Source organism: Artibeus jamaicensis, unplaced genomic scaffold, assembly GCF_021234435.1.
Source record: "Artibeus jamaicensis isolate MK-2021 breed Jamaican fruit bat unplaced genomic scaffold, CSHL_Jam_final contig_944, whole genome shotgun sequence".
NCBI lineage: Eukaryota > Metazoa > Chordata > Mammalia > Chiroptera > Phyllostomidae > Artibeus > Artibeus jamaicensis.
Window position 1 is genome coordinate 2135457 of NW_026522020.1, and position 26776 is coordinate 2162232.

General features: G+C 41.6%; 1 protein-coding gene across 7 annotated transcripts in view; it reads right to left on the reverse strand.

The window, feature by feature from the left end:
- Positions 1-26776, reverse strand: part of USP40 (ubiquitin specific peptidase 40) — a 73781-nt gene that overhangs the window by 39138 nt on the left and 7867 nt on the right. For 4 of the 7 annotated variants that reach the window (XM_053655204.1, XM_053655203.1, XM_053655205.1 and 1 more), the window contains exons 5-13: positions 26132-26296; positions 24323-24469; positions 21202-21345; positions 18702-18830; positions 12489-12584; positions 10587-10694; positions 4472-4769; positions 1733-1814; positions 82-253 (exon numbers count right to left, since the gene is read on the reverse strand). In XM_053655204.1, the coding sequence (XP_053511179.1) occupies positions 82-253; positions 1733-1814; positions 4472-4769; positions 10587-10694; positions 12489-12584; positions 18702-18830; positions 21202-21345; positions 24323-24469; positions 26132-26296 (1341 nt within the window). Of the gene's footprint in view, positions 1-81; positions 254-365; positions 1709-1732; positions 1815-4471; positions 4770-10586; positions 10695-12488; positions 12585-18701; positions 18831-21201; positions 21346-24322; positions 24470-26131; positions 26297-26776 lie in introns of those variants that run through there. The other 3 variants (XM_053655206.1, XM_037143861.2, XM_053655207.1) reach the window with 3 other exon arrangements.

Here is a 26776-nt window from a genome sequence, read left to right on the forward strand (position 1 = left end):
TAGTTGTATCTCAGGATTTTTGAAAAGAAGAATCCAGCTTGAAGTGGACCTTAATATCTAAATTGAGTGCAGCTGAATTACCTGAAATATGGATTGTCGAAGATCTCCTAAAGTCTTCCTTTTATCAAAGGTTAAATCCCACACGCTTTCCGTTTGAGAGACTACGGGGTGCAGGGCCCCATTGAAGAAATGGTAGTGAGGGCCCAGGTGGAGATGTAATTCGATATTATTGTTTGTAGAATCATATTCTGCCCTTTAAAGAGGCATAAAAATATATATATAAATGCTATGTTTTTATAACAAACACGGTTTCATCTCAAACCACAAGTATTTGATTTGCATTATAAGTAAGTTCTCCATTCCACCTAAGTATCATTAACACCATTTTCTTCCATGCTCCAAAATGACTCATTTCAGGGTCTCAACAACGGCACGACTGCAGCTCCGCCACTGTGAAAGGCGAGGACAGAGAATTTTAATGGACACTGTGTGATGCTACCCTGAACGCCACACTCGCAATCCTCCACTCCTGAGACTGTAGTTGCGAACAAAATGCTAGAAGCCTGCTTCTCACAACTGCTCTAGGTGTCAGATTTACCAACTTCTAACTCATCCTTACTTCCTGAGAGATCCACACCATCCCCCAAAACATCTGAAGTCGACCTCATGGCCTTCCTGAGCCTCCTCTCCCCAGGGCCCCGGGCCTCGGCAGCAGCCTCGAGGCAGGCTGCGCACACTGCACTCCGCAGTCCGGCCAATGGCGAGCTGGATGCAGCGGCCACCATTCGGGTACCTCTGACACAGTCTAGGAGTGTGGTCAAAGACAGCACTAGCTTTTCTGATGACCACATGACTAAAATCTCTTAGGGTATATATATATATATATTTTAAATACCAACTGCTAAGCCACACTTCTCATGCAGGCTCTTTTTCATGCTTAAGATATTTTACTCTTTCAAGTTTTTGTATTTTTAGTGTCTTGACTTCTGTTAACATTTCCTTTAATCCTGGTTTGCCATTCAATCTGCCTGCCATTTTCCCAGCTTCAAGTCAATGACGAGTGCTGAACACATCCTTGCTACACAGCCGGCCTCCTGGGCCCATGGACCCTGGGCCCATGGGACATCCACTTTCTCCAACCCGGTCCCCCACCGACTGGCAGAGGGTGAAGAAAGAGCCAGTTCTTCAGGGTCCAAGGCTAGACCTCAAAGGAGAACGCTGAGATAACCAAGGGCTCACAGAGCATCCCTCTATGACCTACTACAGGCTTGCGCCCAAGACCTCCACTGATCCCACTGGCATGAGAGCCCCCATTTCCGTCCCCTGCCCACCTCTTCTGTCCCCATCCTCACATGCCAGTTCTCCACATCTGCTTACACATGAGGGGTGACCTTCAGAGCAGGCTCTCTGTACCGAGGGAGAAACTGGACAGGCCAGGATACAATTCGTTTCGTTCCACTATGTGCTCACAGATTTCTCTAGTCTTCTTCGGCTTCAGTTCCTACTCAGTGATGGTCACGTATATGTCATTATTTCCCTCACTCTCACAGATGGAGATAATTTCAAAGTAAAAGATACACTACAAAAATTCAGCTGCTAAACAGACACTGCATTACCTAGATTGACTTGTTTCCTTTTTAATTTTCATTGTGGAATACCTAAGATCTAAATTTAAATTAGATCTTCTCTCTCCAGAGAAACCACTCAATCTCTCAAAGTCAGCTAAAATTACCTTTTTGTCTGAAGTTCAGTGTTGGCCGCATCCATCTCATCCAGTAAATGACACGGAACCTTGTGTCGGGGATTAGCACGAGCTGTGAACAGAATTTTTCATCACCTGTGCGAACTAAATGAAGTCTGGCTGCCGCAAAGGCAGCAGGGAAAATGGAAAAGGAAGCCCTGGCCATCTGTGTGAACACCCATGTTCTCCAGATCTCAATTTTCCACTCAAAAAATGAAAACATGAGAACAAACGGAAGGTGAACAGTTTTTCAAGCCAAGCTAGAAGAATCCCACTTTTTCAGCTCTCTTTAAACATACTTTTAAAAAAGAACATCAACTATTTTCTTCCTAACAACGGTAATAATTTGTCCCTGTAAAAATTCTAAAAACTATCTTCATAAATGTAACACAAATTGTATTACCTATAATCCCACGCTCAAGAGATACTGGTAAAATTTGGTATACACACCCCTGGCCTTTTTTTATGCTACACTATATGTCTTGTGTGCACACGCGCACGCACACACACACACACACACACACACACACACTTATTTAAAGCAACTAAATTTGATTCAAAATGGAATTGTATTCAATAAATTTGTAACTTGCTTTTTCATTGCATACACTGCCGAGTATTTTTCCAAAGCTTTAAATGATTGCATAGTCGTCCATTCTTTAAACAGCACAATCAATCAAGCCAGGCTTTTTTTGTTAGACATTTAGGTGACATCCATTAGTCATTATTATAAAATAATGGGGTTAACGAATGTCTTTGAACATAACTATGTACATACAGCTCTAATTATTTCAAGAAAAATTTGTGGCAGTGGCATTAATCTAATGGTTCTAAACACACACGACTACACGGGCGGTACCGCTTCCCAGGCCTGCCAGCTGCGGAGGAAGCGCCAGCTGCTGAACGCCGGACTCTCAGAAACATTTGACTTGGTGGGAAAAGTGTCATCTCAATGCTGTTCTGACCCACATTTAAAAAAAATACATTTATTTATTTATTTTTAGAGAGAGGAAAAGGGAAGGAGAAAGAGCAGGAGAGAAACATCAATGTGTGGTTACCTCTCGTGTGTCCCCTACTGGGGACCTGGCCTGCAACCCAGGCATGTGCCCTGACTGGGAATCGAACTGGTGACCACCTGCTTCACAGGCTCAACCTACTGAGTTCCACCAGCCAGGGTTGATCTACATTTTTGATTATGGGTCAGGATGAGATTTTTTTTTTTTTTGCAGTTTACTGGTTGTTCCTCCTTTTTTTCTGTGTATTACTTATTTATGTCCTTTTTCCAACTTACTACTGAGGACAATATATATAAGAGCCCTCTACAAGAGGGGAATTATACTTGTCTTATATTTTGCTATTTTCCACTAGCTTATCATCTGTTTCTTAATATTAAGGTTTACATCATTTTTTCTTCCTTTACTTTTAAGCTTAGAAAGGCCTTCTTTATCTTAAGACCAGACAAATATTTATATATCTTAAGGGTTTTTTTTACATAAACATTAAAAGGGCTACAATTTCATTCAACGGAGGAGTATAATTAAAGATAGTAATTGGGATAGTTACAGCTTCACGAGTGCGTTTCCCTGAGGGAGCGGCCTCGTTCAGTAGTCCCTTCTTCACTTTCCATCAGTTCGCCTCCCTATGTAATGTTTCGAGTCACTTGCCAAGTTCCATTCCTTCATCCTCCCAAAAAGTCCATCAAAATCTTGGCTGGACCTTTATTCAATTCCCAAGCTAATTAGAAAACTGTCATTTAGTATATATTCCAATTATGTACACACTGAAATTCAATTTAGTGAAAAAGACAATAGTCTATCTGAAGACATTCTTTTTTCTGTTAATACACAGTTTACAACTGTGAACTCTGCTCCACAATATATTTATCAGGACCACTGCCACATCTTTTTCCCCCTTAGAAAAATACAAAGCCCTTCCTGGTTAACAGAATAGTTATGCAACCATTCAGATCCAGAAAGTTAATCTTCTTTGATGGACACACACAGTATTAACTGCTTTACTCTTTCTTGTTCTTTATAAAAATGACCGCTCTTCCCATTCTCTGACGACAGCATCTGCATCTCTAATCACAGATATGTCTCGATCTAAGAAGCTTTCCAAGTTAGGAGTTTCCACTTCCAAGTGGACTTGGGAAGTGATCAGAGTCTCCCAGACCGACTCATGACAGTGGCCTCAGTTAAACAGGTGACATTGTTGGTCTCAGTGTTTAACTTCCTCGGTATGAGCTCTCTTAGAGGTTCAACAAAGAGTGTTTCAAAGATATTTCAACTGCTCAGAGAACACATTACCTGTGGAAGGAGAGGAAACCGGAAATGAAAATAAAAGGGACAACATGAAAATAAGACCAAGGCTGCTCACAACTTACAGGTATCACATGACCAAATGACAGGGCCAAGCCTGAGGGTGGGCCATCACCCTCAGGTCTGCCCACACAGTCAGATCCATTCGCCCACAGTGTGTGATCCAAGAAAATCCAATTTTCAAAATCTGACTATGGCCTCATATTATTAGAGGAAAAAAATTAAATAGAAATATATGATCTTAAAAAATGACTATTGAATTTCTTTTGGTATCATATATTCTTACTGTTATGTATAAACATACTTTTTAAATGTCCCAAGAGTAAACCTCCTTTTGAAAGGGTAACAATGCAAATGGTATGTATCTTCTAAAGACATCAACTTAAAGCAGCAGGCACACTCCTCTCCGTACCTTCAGCAGGTCTCTGCAGCTGGGACTGCCGGTAAAACAGCATGTAGGCACTCTCCTTGCCCTGAAATTGCTGCTCAATAGCCTTTTCCTCAATGGGTTGGACCTTGGAATCATTTATATCAAACCAGTGCGGACGAGAGGTTCTACCATCTAATCCTGCGGAGTCTGAAGTGAGTGTCTGGACAGTGTGCTGGTCCTTTCTCAGGGAGTCTGCCTCCGCCTCCGGAGAGCAGTTCAGCAGACCGACTGCGCTTTCACCCGAACTGAGCAGAAACACCTGAGGATGAAGCTGTACGAACTAGGCAGAGACAAAAAACAAATACTAGGTTAACAAAAAGATTTTTTTAATTAGAAATGATTAAAAAATCTCTTCATCTTCCTTTCTGTTACCAGACATTTTAGCTTCACCTTTATTTTTGGCCTGGACAGCTAGGAGGGAAAAAAGCCATTTGGACCATAATGCAACATTTAATAAAAATCAGTGAGTTCTCTGTGAAATGGTCTAATAGTTATACCAAGAAAGTTATCATGCCACATCCTAAAAAACATTTTCATTGCACCCTAATAACAGTCCTACAAAGTGTTCACAGAAACAGATTAGGTAGAACCAAGGCTTGAACATTTTAAAGCGATCTAAACGAAGCACAAAGCAAAGGCAACCACACAGTCACGTCCTGGGGAGGGTAATCCCAAAACCAGTGACTCAGATCAACTCTGCCGGGATAAACTAGTAATTATAAGCCTAAATTATTGTTTAACATCAACTAAATTCCATGTTTTCCATCCTGGAAGCTGACAGGCTAGCTCAGGAAACCAGGGCATAGGAAGGCTGAAGAGGCCTAAGTCATACTCCCCAAGGCCACTCCTCAGGTTCTGCTGCTAAAGTACAGGGAGAGGAACCATGTCCTCTGCCCACCGCCTCTCCCATCTCTCCCTCCTCTCTTCTCCTCGCCTCGTTCCGTCATCTCCGTGCGGCCTTGCATCTCCCCCCTTCACTCAGCACAAAGTTACTTTATATAGGACATCACTAGGCAGGTCCACGTGACATTTGCTGAGCTCATCAATTATTATGAAAAGGTGAACATTTCTCTTGGAAAGAAAGAATCTGTGGCAATGCCAGGTCTCTAATCTGAAGTATGATTCTATCACTAATAAGAAGGGCATAGGGCATGCGGCATAAAGACAACATTGTTAACACTGTGTATAACAGACAGTAAAATAGCTACTTGTTTCAGGAACAGTAAAAACCCAACGACTTGAAAAGGCTGAGTGAGTGGCGCCCTTTCTGAATGGCCAGTCTGTGGTCTGTTCTACGGGTGGCGGCTGAGGACTCTTCAGCCTTGAACACCAGTGCCATTTGCCCCCAGCAGTGGCAGAAAACTTTCCCTGAACTCACCTTCCTAATAAAAAACCCAATAAACTCTAAGCAAAATAATGAGAACAACTGTCGGCAGAGCAGCCAAAAGCAGGCACAATGTGGAAGAAACACAGTCCTTCCAAACAGAGAGGCAAAGTAGGTGAGTTCTCCATTACACACCATTTTGCAGTTTGTATTAGTGTATAGCAGATGAGAGTTTAAGCAAAGTCTCAGTAAATTCAAAAGAACGAAAATCATAAAGAGCATACCCTCAAAGCATAAAGGAATTAATTAGAAATTGACTTACACATATAACCAAGAATACTAGGCATCCCCAAATATTTGGAAATTAAGCAACACTTCCAATACTCATGGGTAAAGGAAAGAATCACAAGGAAATCACAAAATATTTTGAATTAAATGATAATGAAAACCTCAAATCTAGCCGCAGCTAAATTAATGATCAGAAGGAAATGTAAAGCTTTAAGGGTATGTGCTGAACCACGAACACCCACTGTTCTAAAGCCTGAGTTGAGAGGTCGAACCACAGGTGAAGCCTACTTTTCTTAAGAATATAAAGCTCTGTTCTTCGCGAAGGTGTTCTCCCCAACTCAATTTGCTTTGTGTGTAAAACCCAGAAATGAAGACAGGCCTTAAAGTACTGCACCTGATGGATGACTAAGGAGTCTATATTCCTTTAGCTTCGCGGGGTCTGCACAGAGTACTACATGATGGGAAACAAAAGGCAGGTCACTGAGTAAGTGCCAGATGTGCAGACCCGGCTTCCTGGGTTCTCCTGGTACCATCGCCATCCACCCCCAATCCGCACCATCTACTCTTCCTGAGCACTGATCAAGAACACAACTTTCATAAAAATTTTATCAACACACTTTAATGAAAACAAGAATTACTGTAACTGTAGCAATGACATTTATATCATGTGTTTTATTTTGAATATTCCACATTGCATATAATATTGAACATATCAATAAACATTACTTCACACACATAAAAAAGCACGTATTTAGGGCCAAGATGGAGGCGTAGGTGGAAACACTGTGCCTCCTTGCACAACCAAGTTTAAAGACAACAAAGTTTTAGTAACAAAAATGCAACCAAAACACAGAAAATTGAACTATCCGAAAGTCCGACAACAACGAACCATTCAGCCAGACTGGTAAGAGGGGTGGAGCCAGCGTCTGGGGAGCGGGGTGCGCAGGAAAACTCGACCCAGGTGCGTGCACGGGCAGTGGTTGGCAGATCCCAGGTGTGGGGTTGCGAAGGGCAGACCCAGTGAGGGCACAAGGCAGCAGGCTGACCATGGTCACACATTCGCACACAGATAAACCAGGCGAAGGAGCGAGCAGTGAGACTGACCGTGCAGGCCCCAGCCGCGGGAAGCAGTAGAGGGGACTGCCATTGCCCCTCTTTGACCCCACCCCCACATACAGCGTCACAACCTAGCGACTGAATTGCCCCGCCCTGGTGAACACCTAAGGCTCCGCCCCTCATACAACAGGCACAAACAGACCAAAACATTATGGCTCAAGAACAACTCAAAGCCCCAGAGCCAATAACTCTAAGCGACCAAGAAATAGCCAACCTATCAGATGCACAGTTCAAAACACAGGTGATCAGGATACTCACAGAACTGGTTGATTTTAGTCACAAATTAGAGGAAGATATGAAGGCTAAACTAATTGAAATGAAGGGAAATACACAGGAAACCAATAGTAATAGAAAAAAAACTGGGACTCAAATCAAAGGAGTGGACCAGAAGGAGGAAAAAAACGACCAACCAGAAAAGGATGAAGAAACAAGAATTCAAAAAAAGGAGCAGAGGCTTAGGAACCTTCAGGACATTTTTAAACGCTCCAACATCCGAATTATAGGGGTACCAGAAGGTGGAGAGGAACAGCCACGAGTGGAAAACTTATTTGAACAAATAATAAAGGAGAACTTCCCCAATCTGGCAGCGGCAATAGACTTCCAGGAAATCCAGGAAGCTCAGAGAGTCCCAAAGAAGGTGGACCCAAGAAGGAACACACCAAGGCACATCATCATTACATTAGCCATGGTTAAAATCAAGGAGAGAATCCTAGAAGCAGCAAGAGAAAAGGAGACAGTCACCTACAAAGGAGCTCCCACCAGACTGTCAGCTGATTTCTCCAAAGAGACCTTACAGGCAAGAAGGGGCTGGAAAGACAAATTCCAAGTCATGAAATCCAAAGACCTACATCCAAGATTGCTCTACCCAGCAAAGCTTTCATTTAGAATGGAAGGGCAGATAAAGTGCTTCTCAGATAAGATCAAATTGAAGAAGTTCAACATCACCAAGCCCTTATTATATGAAATAGTAAAGGGACTTATCTAAGAAAAAGAAGATAAAAAAGATGAACAGTGCAAGGACAGCAAACTCACAGTTATTAACAACCACACCTAAAACAAAAGCAAACTAAGAGGACAGCTAGATCAGGAGTGGAACCTTAGAAATGAAGATCACATGGAGGGTTAGTAACAGGGGAGTGGGAGGAGGAGAAGGGGGGAGAAGGTACAGAGAATAAGTAGCATAGATGGTAGGTAGAAAGTAGATAGGGGGAGGGCAAGAATAGTAGGGGAAATATAGAATCTAAAGGACTTGAGACACGTGGTCATAAACTAAAGGGGGGAATGGTGGGGGAGGGGGTGTGGAGGGGAATGAAGGGGGGGAATAGAACAACTGTAATGGCATAATCAATAAAATATATTAAAAAAATAAAAAAATAAAATGCCATCAATAGTAAAAAAAAAAAAAAAAGCATGTATTTAAAGGTTAAAAACAAGCCCTAGCCGGTGTGGCTCAGTTGGCTGGAGTATCGTCCCACAAACGAAAAGGTTGCCGATTTGATCCCAAACAAGGCACATGCCAGAATGGTGGAGTTGGTCCCCTGTGGGTATGGAAGGCACCCAATCAATACTTCTCTCACAGCATTCTTTCCGCCCTCTCTTTCTTCCTCCCTTCCCCCTTTCTAAAATTAAAAAAATAAAATAAAATAAAAGGGTTAAGAACAACTGAGATACCAACTCAAGAAGCTAGAAAAAAAGATGATTAAGTTAAATCTCAGAGGTAAAAGGGAGGAATAATTAAAAAGAAGTCAGTGATACAGAAAACAGATGAGCAACAGAGATAATCAAAGGCAAAAATTTGTTTCTGGAAAAGTGTAATACACTTGATGAGCCCCTAGCAAGATTGATTTTTTAGAAAAGTGAGAAAACACAAGTCACTAATATCAGGTATGAAAAAGGAAATAACTTCAGGTCCTACAGACACTAAAAAGTAATGTGAGATGTTTTGAATAATTTTATGCCAATAAATTTGACACTATAGATAAAAAGACAAATTCCTTTTAAAATATATACTGTGACAAGTAGTAGAAAACTTAAGTAACTCTACAATCAAGGATAATAAAAATATAATTTAAATATCCATACTACAAAAAATGTCCCAGGTCTAATCAGCTTCACCAAACAGTTAAGAAATAACAATCAATCTTAGCTAAGTTCTTTTCAAGAATATAAAAGAGGAAAATATTTCCCAACTTGTTTTATGAGTCCTGCATAAACTGATGCTAAAATCTGACATGCGTTACAAAACTAAAGATGAATATTTCTTATAAACATAGGTACAAATGTCCTTAATATGAGCCAAATGAACATAGCAACACATAAAATATATCATAAACAAGTGACTTAACCCAGAAATGTAAGATTTGATTTAAATTAAAACAATCAGTTAATAGAATTCACCATATTAACAGAATAAAAGAGACCATGTGATCATATCAACAGATACAAAACAAACAGCATTTGATAAAAATCTAACAGTAAGATGAAACTTCAGTCAAGTATGAATAAAAGCTAACTTAAACTTATAAAAGTATTTATAGTTAAAAAAAATCCCTACATAGCTAATATACTTAAAAATAAATACTGAAATAGTGACCCAATCATTTTAAATGAAACCTTAAAACCTTCTATGAACTAACATTTATTTATGAACTGTGATCTAATTAGAAGCTGTACTTAAACACATCTAATTGCAATGTGTACGCCCTTGCTCCTATAAGAAACAGCACCAAAATATTTACTGTGTTCTGTTGCTTTGCTTGTTTTCAATTGAGTTATCTCTTATTTCTGGCAGTACCATTTCTCAGAACTGCACATAAAAGAAAGATCAAGGAAAATTTGGGTGAATACCTGAAGATGTTTCTATATGTAAAATAAGTTTTAGGTTATAAACTTTGTGAAATTTTTGCTGTTGTGATTAAAAGCCCCTTCCATCTTCTGCTTATTTCTTGATTCTACAATAAATCACTTAATACAATACTTAATAAGTAACTTAACTGAATACTAACCATTAAACACAAATATTGGCCTTATTTTCACTTAATTTAAATTTCCTTCTGCATAGGAATTCCTGTTGCTCAGCTCATACTCAACATTTTTTGGGAAAGGACTTTACATGAGAATGTCATTGCCCTGGCTGCTGTGCCTCAGTGGCTGCAATGTTGTCCTGTACATCAAAAGGTCCTGGGTTCAATTCCCGGCCAGGACACACACCTAGGCTGTGGGTTTGGTCCCCAGTTGGGGTACATATGCGAGGAAACCAATCAAAGTTTCTCTCTCACACTGATGTTTCTCTCTCTTTCTCTCATCAATGACTATATCGTCAGGTGAAGATTTAAAGAAAAAAAAAAGAAAGAAAATATCATGTATTACCTTTCGTAGTGGTCCATACTGTTTTCTGTACTTCTTGTTCCAAGATATTCCTATCTTTTTCAAAAGTTTCTGGCCAAGCTGATCAACAGGAATTAGATTATTCGCCTCCTTATGCAAGAAACACAAAATAATTTAAGAAAACCTGATGAGCCCTGGCTGGTGTGGCTCAGTGGACTGAGCGCCAGCCTGTAAACCAAAAGGTTGCTGGTTCGATTCCCAGTCAAGGGCATGTGCCTGGGTTGTTGGCCAGGTCTCCAGGAGGGGGCGTGTGAGAAGCAACCACATGTTGATGGATCTCTTCCTCTCTTTCTCCCTCTCTTACCCTTTCTCTAAAAATAAATAAATAAAATCTTAAATAAAACTTGTAAAAAGATAAATGAAGGGAGGAAATCTGGTGAGATATAATGGCAACACTACTGGGTTCGAAGGAACCAGCAGGATTATATCTGACAGTAAACATGTAAGTGGATTAGCCATAATTACTTCAAAATAAAAAAAAAAACGTTTGACGGTAGATTAAGCACCAGTTTAAAGAACCTGAATTTTTCTACTTTCCATGTGCCAAAGCTTAAATATTTAAAGAAGAAGATCCAAAGAATATTCTAAGGTTTAGTAGATTTCTGACATTATGTGGGATTTTTAGAAGAAATATTTAAGTGCTAAAAAGAATTATTAATGTCTTTCCCATATGTTTCAGAGTATAAACAAGTTCTAACAGGGGGTAAAAACTGACCATTACAAGCAGTGGTTCCCAACTTTTTTGGCACCAGGACCAGTTCCGTGGAAGACAATTTTTCCACGGACAAGTGGGGGCAGGGGTTGGACGCTGGAGACAGAGCTCAGACAGCAATTCGGCGAAGCTGTGCTCTCCCACTGCTCACCCGCCACTGTGCAGCCCCACAGACCAGTCAGTGGCCTGGGGATGCCTGCAATACAGGGTAGAAAGCGACGCTTCCACCAAAATTGCTATGTTGAATCCCTGACCCTCTAAACTCCAGCTGCGACTGTTTTTGGGTCGGGCCTGTAAAGAAGTTAGTGAGGCTATTGGGGTGGCCCTAACGCAGTCTGACTGGTGTGCACCGAGTAAGGGCCTGTGAGGACACCAGCCGAAGGCAGCCCTCCACAGGTCAAGGAGAGGGGCCTCAGAAGAAACCAAACCTGCTGACACCCTGATCTTGGACTCCCAGCCTCACGAACTGCGAGGAACGAATTTCTGTTGCTTCGAGCCACCCACTCTGTGGTATTTTGTTATGACAATCCTAGTGGACTAACACAGTGACCACAGACCAATATTATTGTAGTTAAAGGAGTCAGCCTACATCCCCAGCAAAGAATTATAAAAATCTACTTATTAAGAATGAATGAATAAATAAAAGGAGACCTACCATCATTACAACAGGGTACTAAGCAAACGTTAAAAGTCATCTAGATGATGTATTACCAATATTAGGAATGAGAAAGGAAGCATAACTGCAGGCCCTACAAGGCATTAAATTAAAGGACACTGTAAGAAACAGTAGATTGTAAAATAGTATGTAAAGTAAATTCCAATTCTATTTAAGATGACAATAACAATATTGAAGAACCCATAACCCAATTCCAATACATGTGTATAAACAGAAAGAAAACAGAATGCAAAGAATATGTCAAAGTATTAACAATGACTTGAGCATTTGGTTTATTTATACTTTTCATTTTCTTTATATATTTTCTAGTTCTTTTCTCTCTCAAGTTTTCTACCATGAACACCTATTTCTTTAGAACTTGAAAATTTCCAATTAAAAAAATGTTTAAAGATAGACATAATGTCCAAAAGAAAAAGAGGGCATCAGATCTACCAAATCGATCTCCTTCCCACGTCTCTGACGCACGCAGCCACACAAACGTAAACACGCTCTCTACCTGGGACAAGACCGCTTTCAGAATCCTCAGCGGGTCATCAATCTCCTCTTCATTCTGATGCTCTTCCAGATTCACTCCCGGTTTACTTTTTTCCTTCTAGGAAAGAAAACAAAAAAGTTTCTATCACGGGGGCACCATGTGGTAAAGTGTGTGACTAAGCGCCACACGACATACCTGAAACTAATGGACAATGATACTGAATGTAAATTGAAATTGAAAAAATAAAAATTGTTAAAAGCTTTCTATCACCAATCCCTTAAAAGGAATTAACAAAATAGAAGTGTTTATGCTACGGAGGTTCCAAGATGGAGAAATAACGATAAAAACAACATAATCTGCCCATGGCTTTGAATTCCAGCTTGGCTGCATCATCCTGGGCAAGCCGTTTTAACTTCTCTGGCCTCCTCCGTAAATCGAGAGGGCGCCGTCAGGGAAGCTGCCTACCCAGACAGCGAGTCGCGGCACTGTCCCGCTCAGCACTATGTCATCTGCGTTCTACAAATTCGGATGTGCTGTGCTCTCAATATCACAGAGTTAGAATATTTTCTGGTCTTCATCCAATTCATCCTCTTGTGTTGGCCTAATAAAAATCCTACCCATCTTTGTGAACTCAGTTTAAATACTCCCTTCCATTTCCTGATCATCCAAGTTTTTGCTCCAGTCTATAAAGTTATTTGGGAACATGTTTAAATTCCTGACACAGTATTTTTTACTGACTTATTTTTCACATATGCCATCTTGCAAAAGTACTTTAAATGGGCTTAAAACCATATATTCAAATAGACCTAAACAATTAACACAAGGCAAAACTAATGGGTAAATAGTAGAATATGGCAGATTAAATACAACCATTCTGCTATAAAATTACTAAAAATGCTAGATAAAGTAAAACATTAAAAAAAAAACCCAAAAAGATCTTTTTAAACACATGCTGAGCTGGTCAGGAAAACCCTCAGCGAACAAGAGAAGTGGGAACCGAGGGAGGAACTCCAGAGCTGAGGCCTCCATCTGCCCAGCCATGCTGGGCTGGAGCTCCCCCCTTGCGCTCATACAGGGCAGGGTTTGGGAGAAAAAGCCCAAAGACCTGCCTGCAGTAGGGAGTTGCATGCCTGATTTTCCAAACCAATTCTCCCAATTCCCTGACACCACGGGGGTGTCCTACAACTCAGCGCACTTCGTGCCCAAGCTTCACTAGGTCCCATGGGACTGCCTCCACTCAGCAGCCACAGACGGGGTCCCCAGGCTGTCCGCACTTCTGCCTGGCTGATTAAAAATTCCAGGGTTCCTAGAATCCCCACACTTCAGGTCTGATAATTTCCTGAGGCAGTCCAGAAACCAGGAACTTATACTTAGGACCATTCGAGCAAAGCTTTGCTCAGTCCCCTGCTCCCCTCCTGCTGTGCAGCCCGGGTCCTAGCAGGCCACGGACCAGCCTATTACAGAGGCCACACATGAACACCGAGATGAAGAAGTCCCTAAGGGAGGTTGAGAAGGATCCTGAGTGCAGAAGGCTCTGTCCCCGTGGGGTCCGTGTGGCCACCCTCTGCACACAGATGTGTTCACCAACCTGGCAGCTCCCTTGTCTCCTTATTTCAGAGTTTTTACCCAAGTCTCACTCTGCAGACATGACCAGCTACATCACTGGCTCTCAGTGACAGCGCCTCCAGCCTCTCTCCCCTCCCAGGTCGGGGGCGGTGCTGAAACTGCCAACCCTCTCACCATGGGGTCGGGTCCTCTAGTGACCAGCCCTCCCCCTGGAGCTATCTAGGTCCCTACTAAGAGTCGCCTCCTTAGCACAAAGTCAGGTAAGGTTGAAAAGAGTTCATCATGGACAACAAAAGATACGCCTATCACTCAACAAATTCCAAGGCGCTCCATGCCACATGCCTGGGAAAAAGGAAAAATAATATATTTTTATTATACCATAGAGAGAGGCTTCAGCAAAATGCTGAAAACCTGAAAGGGCCACGCTCCCAGTAAAAGCATGAACTAGAAAAAACCCACCCCACAAATGACCACCAGAAACCAGTTTGCTTTGACCATGAAGGCGGAAAATCATTTCCTCCAATAATTTATCATCACAAGGAGGTCCCCATGTGGGTCAGGTGTCCAAATTCACACTAGCTGCAAGGATCTGAAACCACTGAGTCAAGACCCTATTTTAAAGTTGTGATGGGTTGGAAGTGGTAGGCATGGAGTAGAGACAAACACATACCTTTCCTGGAGGACAATGCTCTCAACAAAGGCTTCGCATTACTTGTGTAAATCATGTTCTTAAAAAAAAAATCAACCAACCAACCCAGCAAGCTTATAGTCTAAAATTATAAAATCACAAAGAAACAGAATCAGCAGATATCCAAATCAGATACATAAAGTCTTTAGATGCTGCAGTTATCAAACACAGAATATAATAAAAAAAGCATGTTTAATATGTTTAAAGACATTTATGACTAAGGAACAAGAGATTTTCCCTTCCCCCACAAGGAAGGCAGGGAAAGGCAGGCTGGCATTGCCCAGTATTGGACACGCTGGTGCAGGGGACCCACAGGCTGGGCTCAGTCCTCCTCCGCTCTTCGAGTGTCCAACCTTGGTCTTGTGGGGACAGGCTGGTGCCGCAGTGGCACCTTCTCGGTCTCACTTCCTCAATGTACGAGACAGTACGGAAGTGAGGTGACCATCAGTGAAGAAAGCGGAAGGTGCGGATCAGGCTCTTGGAGAGACTGAAGCGCCGACATTACCAGGGGACTCACGAGAGGATGGTTGCCAGACGGCCCTGACTAGAGAACTCCACAAATGCAGGAAATCACTCCTTGACAGGAAGAAACTGCCCAACTAAGAGCAGAGAGGACAACACCTGGCTATGATAAGAACACCCAGAGCCAGTTGTCTCCAGGCACAGAGATCTCTCAGTGAGATCTGTGGATTCCTGAGATCTCAGGATTCTGGCAGTAAGAGACGCACAGTGTCCAGGGGCACTAATCACTGTTGAACACCACACAGCTCTGGATGAAAAACTAGTGACTGTTAAAGAACAAATAAGGAAAGAGGTAACAAATGGGATGCTTCCTTAGAAGCCACAAATAAGGAAATACACTAAACACAAAAGGAAAGCAATCTTCTGCTTGTTCTCTGAGGCCTAAGGAAGAGCAAGTGGGAGTAACAGGCTTCAAGAACAAAAGAGCAGTGCAGAGGGCAGAACCAAGTGCAAGAATGCCCGCATGCCCTCCCGAGTCCCGTAACACGACCAGGAGGAGAGCCGGGCCCGGCCACTCAAGGCTGAAGAGGGCACCACGGAACTGCAGAGATGTCCAAGGAAGCACAGCCCAGAGGAAGACAGGACTCTTGAGACCTGCTGACTCACCATGGTGTGAAGCTACCTCTGTGCACAACAGAAAATTTGAAAATGAAACTGCAAATACATATTTTATGCATTGAAAGACTGAGGATAAGTCCCTCCAGCTAGAAAAGTGCCTGACATGTGACCCTGGCTGAGGAAAAGCCACAGCAGACACTGAGGGAAACATACACATGCCCGGAGGTGGAGGCTGAACTGGTAGAGGCAGGGAGCCCTTTCTAAGACTGCAGACGGGCAGCACTGGAAAAAAGGTGACAGCAGATGGAGACCTAACTACAGTGGGCACGGCAGACAGAAGATAAACATCAGACCAGTTCACGAGCTTCTATCAGAATGTAACGGGAGGCTTCAAGTTCATCTTTCAGACAGAATGAAACAAAGCCAATATAATGGGGAAGGTGGGAGAGAGTGCTCTATGGAGTGAGAACACTGCTACGGGAAGGGTCCCGTGGGGAAGTGCAGGACAGCAGAGGGAAGGCAGGTGCACAAGAAGATCAGCCTGAACTAAGCATAGAAACACCAAGGGCCACGTTAGACCAGAGAGGGGTAAGAGCCTCCCCCCATCTGACGGGGAACGTGCCCGACACACTGGTGTCTTGGCAGATGCCGCACACGCCTCTGAGAGTGGTGCTTGTACAGCTTTCTTAACCCAGAACTGGACATCTAGCAATAAAAGAAATAGACATTAAAGGATGGGAAGAGGTGAAACAATATTGTCTTTTTCCAAAGATATCTATAACATAATGGGGTTTAGCAAGATGACTGGTTACAAAATCAATATGCTAGAGATAACTACATTTCAATATGCCAGCCAAAAACAGTCTAAAAAACACAAAGTACAGATCTAGCCACACAGAACATCACCCTGGTAAACATTTTCCTAATAAAACAGTTTGGCTTTTTAAATATCCAATCTATGTAAAACTGCCCTGGCTGGCATGGCTCGGTGGATTGAGCAATGGCCTATGAACCCAAGGGTCGCAGTTCAAGTCCCAGTCAGGGCACATGCCTGGGTTGCAGGCCAGCTCCCCAGTAGGGGGCATGTGACAGGCAACCGCACAGTGATGTTTCCCTCTCTTTTTTCCTCCCTTCCTCTGTCTAAAAATAAAGTCTTAAAAAAAAAAAAAGAAAAACAGGAAAATCTCTAAGAGATATCATATACATCTCTCAATACGTTCCATGAATAACAACAGAGCACCAGAAATACAGAGGTTGTGAAAAGCAAACTGAAAGTCAGGAAAAGGCACGTGCATCTTGAAGATGCTCGGCACCAAGAGAAGCCCAATTACTGCGCGCTCAGCAGCAGCTGTTCATTAACAACACTATTAACCATCTGACAGTCAGGAAGACATGCTTTAATTATTCGACACCCTAACATAATGGTTTGTAGCTTAGGTTTTGACATTTTCCTGTGTTTCAGTTCCATTTTAAAAACTGGCTAAAAGTTTAGGGTTGGTGGGTAATACATGACAATTTTTCCCATTGCCAATAATTGGAACTGGATTCTCAGTCCAGGCTTTTCTTCCAAATATCTGCAAGTTCTTTTCTTGAGAATATTACAAAACTTTTTCAAAAAATATTTGAAAAAGATCTAAAAAATAAAAACACACACTGTTTTCACATGTATATGAACAACTGCACTAAGCACGCGCGCGAGAGAGCACTGAGAGTACTGACACGCCGCTGACTCCAGAAACGCCCCGAAGCCCGGACACGCTGCACGGCCCGACACCCCTGCAGAAGGGCCGCCCACGGCGAGAGCCTGACCGGCCAGACTGTGACTCTCTCACAGCCACGAGCTAACATTGCGGTACCCGCCTGGGAACAGAGAAGAAGAACAATGCAGCTGAAAAGAGAACCCAGAAGTGGACTCGCACATAAATACACGACTGGTATAACAGCGCTGGCACTGTAAACTGGGGGTAAACAGTGGGTTACTCACTAATGGTGATGGGCAGGTGGGCACATTTTAAATGGGAAAAAAACCCTCACACCAATGGTGTCCTCAGAGGAAACCACTCCAGGAAGAGTGACATTTTCAATGTAAATGAAAAGGAAATTTTTAACTTGGGGTGGTGAACACAGAACCCAATGTACAGATGATATATTACAGAAATGTACATCTGGAACCTATATAATTTTATTAACCAGTGTCACCCTAATAGATTAAAAAATAGAAAATTAAAATAAATAAAGATAAAAACAAAACACCCCCCCCCCATCAAACTTTTAGGAGATAACATGGGAGGAAAAGCTCCATTGTTTTTGGTTGGTGCCATGAAAGACAACAGAAAAGTGAAGGAGCGACTCCTTATTAAAGAGACTTAGGCAATACGCAAGCTGAATGTGGCATGAGCCGCACTCCGGTGGGGAAGACCGCGTGCTACACGGGGTCTGGGTCAGACACCCGGTGCGACCCAGATATGAGTTGTATGTTGGATGCCGCCGCTCTATCAATGCTGAAGTTCCTGATTCTGACCTCCACTGATGTAAGGGAACATCCTTGCTTTCACAAGGTAAGCACTGGAGTATTCAGGGGTAAAACTAATTTCAAATGGTTCAGCTCTAAAAATGTTAACTGTGTGTGTGTGTTTACAAAAACTGTATACTTGCACAATGTGGCAAAATGTTAACAACTGGAGAATCTAGGTGAGGAGTATACAGGAGGTGTTTGTCCTACGCTGGTTATGTTTCGGTAAGTGTGAAATTATCTAGAAATAAAAATTTTTAATTTTTACCTATACTAACTTTCAGTGCCTATAACAATATTCTACAGAGTGAATATATAATAAATGGCAAAAGATTACACGGAAAGGAAAAAAATTCAAAGATACTTCTAAACCAATGTCTGTGCTCACGTGAAACTGCCAGTTCCCCAAGTGATCGACATCTTTAATATACACATGGTAATGGCCTCCATAGCAGCCACCCTTGTGTATGATGACCGAGAAGAGGTCGTACGTGCACTCCAAGTCGTCCAGGTCACTCTGTGAGAGAAGGGAACACGTCACTGATGTGGCTTACACAAACTGGAAGATACATAACCATACAGTTAAAAAGAACTTTAACTACTGAAATTAATAAAAACTTCACTGTTTATTTTTGTTACTTAAGGGTAAATTAAGATAAATTTGAATAACTGACTTTAAATTTTAAAGTTCTTAATTCTTAGATAGAAAATTGTCTTAGCATTGATCCAACACTAAACACACTACACCAACCAAATGCTGCGTCGTAGTTAAATATGAAAACATACGCCCAAACGAGAAGCCATTTTTACAAACTTTGGCTGGGATAATGGAAGCCACTGAGGTAACAAAGCCCAGCCGACTGTTGGTGAGTCTGTAAGTGTCAGCCTACTTATCTTTGTATGATACCTATTTTGCTGCTTTATAAATGTGCTCTTTAGCTGTTGAATTTTTCCTATATACCAACTAGATTCGTCACCTGTCTCAAAGTCAAAGCCACACCTGCTATTTGTCACAGCTCCCTGACATGCTAGTCCTCTGTACCCTAGAGGAACTTAAAAATCATGAATACTATCTGGTTTTGTTTAGAAGCAGTTTAGTGGAATAAAAAGTTTTTTTCTTGATTTCTTAATTCTATGATCAAGTTTTTCTATAATTAACATGTTCTATAATTATGACTGACCCAACAGATGAACACCTATATTGGCATTTAAAAGAAAAATCTACTTTAGGTTAAGGTGTTACTTGGAGGGATGAAAGTTATTTAAGGATCTTATTTGCTTAAAAAATTGTACTTTTAGAACAAGCAGCATTTAAAAAAAATGTCTGGTTCAGGCAAAAGACAGAGATATAAATGAAGATGTGAAATGACACATTTTTCATTAATGTATCCTCATACAGGTATCGAATGATACATTTTTCATTTCCTCATACAGATATCGAAAAGAAGTATCATTTGTGAGTTTCTCAGAGGAGTGCTCAATGCTCTGCGAGTTTCAGTTTTGTTACTCCACAGGACGCTACAGCCATCGGGCACACTGCCCTTCATGCAGCAACTACAGGCTCCCCGAAGACGGGGGCGGGGCTCACAGAACCCCTGCAGTGACTGTCTCCCAGCACACAGGAGCCGAGCCCTCCTGCTGCCCATCTCAAACTCCACCAGTGAGGTGTGCCAAATACTCCTCACTGGGAAAAACAGCGCAATTACCCTAAAAAATGTTTTTCAGTAAACAGAGGGAGGATTGACTCACTCTGGAAAAACTATCTGTTCCATGTGTGCCAATAACAAGCTTAGGGCCAAAACCAAATTACAACCTTTGAATGGTATTTAATATAAAGAAACAATATCCAAAAAGCTCAGTCATTAGGACTGAAGTAGAGGAAGGCCCATTTAAATTTAAGGTTATTTTTAAAAACAGTACTTTTATATAAAGATATTCAATAGCTAGCTAATAAATGCTCTGATATTAATAAACACATAAGGAATGATTTATAATAAGAAAAACACCAGTCTCATCATTGTAATCCTGGTATGTGTAGTAATTATACGGAAAATAATTTGTTGTTGTTGTTTTAAAGTGTTGTTGTTTTGTTTATTTATTTTTAGAGAGAAGGGAAGGGAAGGAGAAAAGAGAGGGAGAGAAACATCAATGTGTGGCTGCCTCTTGCGTGCCCCCTACTGGGGACCTGGCCCGCAACCCAGGCATGTGCCCTGACTGGGAATCGAACTAGTGACCCTTTGGTTCCCAGCCGGCGCTCAATCCACTAAGCTACACCAGCCAGGGCTAGAAAATATTTTTAAATGGCTTAAAAAGTAGGTTGGTATGTAATTAATTAGTTTTCCAGTTTGTTCTTGCCAGTATCTTCAGTATCACACCTCCCAGGGTTGTGAAATTCCAATAACCTGTTCACTTTCTAGATGTGTAATTCATTATTGTATCTCAAGTAAACTAAATTCAAATAGCAAAGTACCAATTAATGGTAACTTTTCCTAATGCAAGGTTATCTCTAATTTTGCTCCTAAATTTTCATTACAAAGATTTTCAAGGAGATTTAACAAAAACTGAAGACAGATCCACACTTCTAAAACTCAGGAGGACTGTGATAAACCAGTGGTTCTTGGCTGGGAGTGAGTTTACCCACTCCCCTTCCCCAAGAAGACACGGACATCTGGCCGCTCTAAAGACACTCTGTCACTACTAGGGAGGAGGGGGAGCATGCTACTGTCACCCAGCAGGTAGAAGCCAGGAAAGCTGCTTCACGTCCCAGTGCAGGGGACAGCACAGTGCCAAGGCCGAGATTCTGCAGTAGGCCAACTGAAACCAGGTCCATTAAGAACTCGATCTTGAGAGTGGAAAAACAAAGAATTTCAAAATGAAAGAGTTCAAACCTGTTCACAAAAAGGCTTGAGATTGATCCGGAGAGGGAATGTGTAACGGCTAGTTTCCTTGTATCGTTCACACTTCACAAAATCAAAATTAAATCTTAATAATGAAACAGTAAGAAAGGGAGGCAGCTTACGTAATTTGGCCGACTGTTAAAAGAAAAATGTTAGAAGTTTTTAAAAAGCAGTTACATACAAGAATACATAATGTTTCTTAACATGTGAAAAAGCGAGTCATGACAACTATAGGAGTCACAAACTTACCGCGCTGGTCGCACAGAGCCCCTGATGTAAACTCATCTCTTATGGGACAGAAGGGGACATCCCTCATTTGCACTTGCAACTCAGAACTCGGCCCGATTTCACTCTGTCAGTGTTCACACCCTGAACTCAAAGCTACCTGATAAGCACGTCTTAACTGCACATCCCCCCAACGGTGTCTCTTTTGTGCCTGAGCCCTGACCTTTCACCTTCTCCCTTTTACTGACTGAAGAACTGGGACTTCTGGATCTGTCAATGGATCCGGACCCTTGAAATTCTACGAAAATTGAACGTGTACATGTATTTTTCTGACAAGATCCATAGGTTTAATTAGACTTAAGATCAGCTGTTTGGGGTTTTACGGTTACTGTTCTTAAAAGCAGGCAAGAAGATATGTTTTGTTTTAATTCCTTACTTTAAAACAAAGTACGAAATTAAGCTACTCTTTATTTAAAAGTCATCAGTTTCTCCCAAGCCCCCTGCACTAAACAGCATGTCAGGGGGGCAAGAACAATCCTTCCCGGGACACAAAGTTACCCAAAATCGTAAGTACCTAATATTCCTAAAATATACTTAAAACAATAACCCTAGAAATTGAGTGTATAATAAAAAGAGTTTAAATGATAAAACGGCACTTTAACCACATGGCACATTTTCGAATAGGCTCAAAAATATGTCTAAGAAACTGAGTGACTCAACGACAATGTGGCTCAGAACAAAATAATCTGCACTGACCTAAATTTAGAATGCAACAAATCTAATACAACTAGAATATAGTGTAATTTTTTAAGCCTGAGGATATATGTATTGATTTTAGAAAGGGGGGGGGAGAGAAAGAGACATCCAGGTGAGAAACGCTGGTCAGCTGCTTTGCGTATGCGCCCTGACCAGGGATCAGGCCCGCAACCTTTTGGTGTGCAGGACAACGCTCCAACCAACTGAACCACCCGGCCAGGGCTACAACATAATTTTAATAGAATCAAGATCAAACACTTCCACTGAAAAAAAAGTAAACCAATGATATAAAAGTCTCATTGAAGAACTGCTTTTGTTTAGCTGGTTGTTTCACTAATGCGCGAATTAAGTCCAACTAAACTAAGAAAGCATTTAAGTAACTTTCTCAGGCTTTTTAATCCTCTGAATTTCATATATTTTTTATTAGATTGTAGTTGTTAACACCAAAGGTGAGATACAAACTAAATAAGCAAAAAATAAACCTCTTTGTTTGGGTTTCATAAAGGGGCAAAGGCTGGATGGAAATACGGACTAAACAATAAAATATTCATGCTGGTTTCTAATCCTACAGAAAAAGCTAAGGGCACGGGGTTTATTGTTTTTATTACACTTTCACCTATAGTCTCCAGGACCCAAAACAATCCCATGTGCTATCTAAATCACCCTTCACTTTCTCTGTTAGAAAACCCAGGAACCCTTGTCGGCTGCAGGAGTGGTGCTATCTCTCTGTCGTAACAGAGTGAGCACAAAGAGATGCCTTCTGCAGAGGTCTTCAGGAGAGCTCGCAGTAACCACTAACCCAGTAACCACTAAGCAAACCGCTCTGAGTTTGTCAGGCTGGAAGAGCCTGTGAGCCCACCCGCCAGTACAGGAACAGTGGCCCCTGCAGGTCAGAATGGTGGCAGCAGGGCTGGAGCCACACCCTGGCTGCTCACACGGTGCCCGCCCCTCATCCTGTTTTGCTTCCTTGTCTGTCCAAAAGAAACCCAGCAGTGCTCTGTCAAGCCCTTGATCAGCAAGTTAAGCACTGCTTGCTCCAACTGTGGGAAGAAGAGAGGCGCATTACATCTGTGAGAATCAGGGAGGAGACACACACGTGGCTTGGTACTGTACATACAGTAACTACACGTGCAGAAAATGAGGAGAGCCATCTCTTTTCACAATGGTGGGCAAAGAAAGGAAAGCTCAACAAGCTTCCTGATTGGCAGAAATAAAAACATATTGCCTTCTTCATAATGGTAACTTGCAAAAAAGCTGGGATGGTGGGGAGTTTACCAACAAAAGGTATATTCAAGAAATGCTAAGGTATAAACAACTTTTTCCAGGGAAAGAAAGTTCAGAGAACTACTGGACTAAAAGCTTAAGGAAATTCTTCACTATAAAAATTAAAATACAGATATGTATAATGTAAATGTGTTTTTGATTTTTAGTATTAACTAAGGGTTTCATGTATGAGGGGTCATCCCCCCAAAAAAACACCTTGAATTATCTTCTGGAGGGCGGGCCCCTTGTAGGACAGGTTCCCTTCCTTAGGGGCATGTTCTAGGAACCCATCTCTATCAGTGCGCCAGCTGACGTTGTGAGAGGCTGCGTTTGGCTACAGTACTTTTTTTTGAAGACCCTTTCAATGCGTTTGCCCATTTCACGATGGGTGAATGATGAGTGCAGCTGCCTACAACGTGATGAGTGTTCAGCAGTTTTTAACCAAGAACAGCACGGGCCCCATGCCCCACCCTCGCTGTTCACCTGATCTTGTCCCGAGCAACTTGTTTGTTTCCCTGAATGAAAAAAGTCCTCAAAAGGAAACACTTTGTGGATGTGGAAGAAGTGGAAACAAAAAACGGCAGAAGCACCGAAAGGCATCAAAATCGATGAGCTCAAAAACTGTTCTGAGCAGTGGAAAAACATGCCAATTGGTGTAGTGCACCAAATGGAGAGCACTTTGAGGGTGACTAAAGTTTAAACATGTAAGAATAAACACACTATTTAAAAAAAATAAATTCCCAGCATTTTTAGGTCCCTGCCCGTGTACCCTGCAGACTGTTTCAAACAAGCTGACTGCACTTGACAGACCTGCCTGCTCCCAGGAACTGGTGGGGTCCCCGAAGAAAGGCGGTGAGCACGTCTTTACCTTCGCTGCTTCCACCAGCCTGTCACAAGCTCCGCAGTGGTACAAGTTGTCGGAGTCAAAAACCTCCTCTTCTACATACATGTTCCAGAGAGCATCTTCCAAACCTGCCACATTTTTGACTGCTACTGTTAGATCTAAGAAGTCTTCCTGGAATACACATAAATAATGCTAAAAAACAATTTCAGAGGTTACAACTTCACATAATACCACAAACTCATCTACATATTGGGAATAATCAGACATATTTCTCCTAAAACACTGTACCTACAAAAGTAATCTCCTGATCTATATTCGTAATACCAAATTATCTTCCCTAAAACAAGCTGTAATTGAGCTTGAAATGCATCAGGAACTAGCGTAGGAGTCCCCTGCTGACAGACCTGGACATGCGTGTGAACTGAGAAGCGAGCAGTGCAGGGCTCATCCGTGCTGTCGGGGTCTCTAGGCCAGAACAGCACGCGCAGGGCTAAAGACTCTAATGGACACTCTGCTTCCCCTGCTGCTGCTGCTGCCGGGCTGGTTCAAAACACACCAAGCAAGGCAGGAGGAAAAATCAGTGTGAGCCAGGATAGAAAGGGTTCTTATGAAGGTTAAGAGGAGGGTACTTTGCAAAACGGGGATCTATTAAATTCTATAACTACATTTGAATTACAACATGTTTCTAGTAATAAACACTTAAAATCTGACAAATTTAAAGAATATTTAGTTTTAATAGCATCAAAGGGATTACAGACTGAAAAATGACAGCACTAATCAGTCCATGGTGGAAATCTAAAGTAATAAAAGTAACATTTATATATAGTTTATAATATATATGTGAAAAATTAATGTCTGTAACTTATGTGCTTTAATATACAACATGGTTTAAAATTAGTTTGTGAATTACTGTTATAGTTAAATCAACTGTACAGTAATTCAAAGACACACATCATCTTAATATTTCCAAATCAGCTGGCCAAACCTATTAGCAAAGGCAATAAGAGACAAAAATTATGTTTTATCACCAATGCTCATGAAAAATGGAAAGAGACAAAAATATATATTCCCAAAAAGCAATTACTGCGACACTCAGACAATGACATTTAACTTTTCCTCATACAACACAGAGACCCCCGTAAGTCCTGCACTAACAAGGAGATATGTATCAAAGGATAACCGCTCTGAGGAAGCCACCCGCCCGCCTCTGAGACTGGAAGGGCAGGTGGGGGTTGCTACAGTCCCATGAGTAAATTTCCAAGTCTCCTTTCCAATTAGTCTAAATGGGCAATTTGTGCCATGACAAAGAACTATAATGGTGTGCCCTCTCTCTCTCTCCCTCTCTCTATATATATATGTATTTTATACATATAATAAACATTTATAATATTTAAACAGAAGCACACACACAAATGAACTTTCTCAAAGACATTAATAAACTAAACCCAATATTTAATTATAGATGTTTGTCAGCTCTCTATATTTTTCTGGTTTCCCTAATTAACTTTGTAACAATCCAACCACCAACCAGATGAAATTGCTCTTCTTGTGAGGCTACAGGTCCATACCTGTAACACCCCCCAACCCTACTTTCTAAACATTAGGGTGCTGAAGCAAGCATCACAGCTGTGTTTTAAGAGATCTGCTTCTTTTGGTTTACATGGAGAAATCCGGATATAAACTTATGACTCAGGTGGAGCTGGAGTTAAAACACCCATACAATGATTTCTAGTAATAAACACTTTACTCACGAGGTATTGTAGGCCACATGTTGAATGACATCAACTATACTTAATGATATCACTTACTACTAAAATGCTCTTGCACACTCACCTGCTTTTCACTGACATTCTTACATTCTTTACAGACAATCTGGTTAACAATGGTTCCGTGATAGAGGCGATTGATGAGGTCATGGCCTGAGGTCCCAACTAAAGAAGTTTCTAAAGCGCTAAAGAGAATGCGATTCAGTTCCTGCACATCATGTTGCCTCATTTCCTGTAAAACAGGTAACTTTTAAATGTGATTTTGAGCTTCAGATTTTTTAAAACAGATTTTTAAAGTACTATTAGTTAAAAAAAACAAAACACAAAATTTATCAAGAAATCCAAAGGTAAACCTCAAATACAAGGATGACTAATCTAAAGGGGCTGAGACAGGTTAGAAGATCACCACCTACTTTTTATTTTTATCACAAAACAAAAACACGCACCGGCCGCAGTCAGTGTGTGCGCGTAACTCGACCGGACAACAGGAGAGCGCATTTATTCCCGTGGGAACCATGTGCAGGGCCATAGCATAGGCACCAAGCGCCCACTACGAAATCTCACTCAGATCAGAGGGACTGGTGAACAGTCCGAGTATCAGCGTTTGAAAAAGAGCTGAAATTTACTGCTTTGACCCACAGACCAACTAGAGCAACGCTAACACAGGGCTACTGAGAAAATTCCACTGGAGCTTGCTTTAATCTGTGTATGA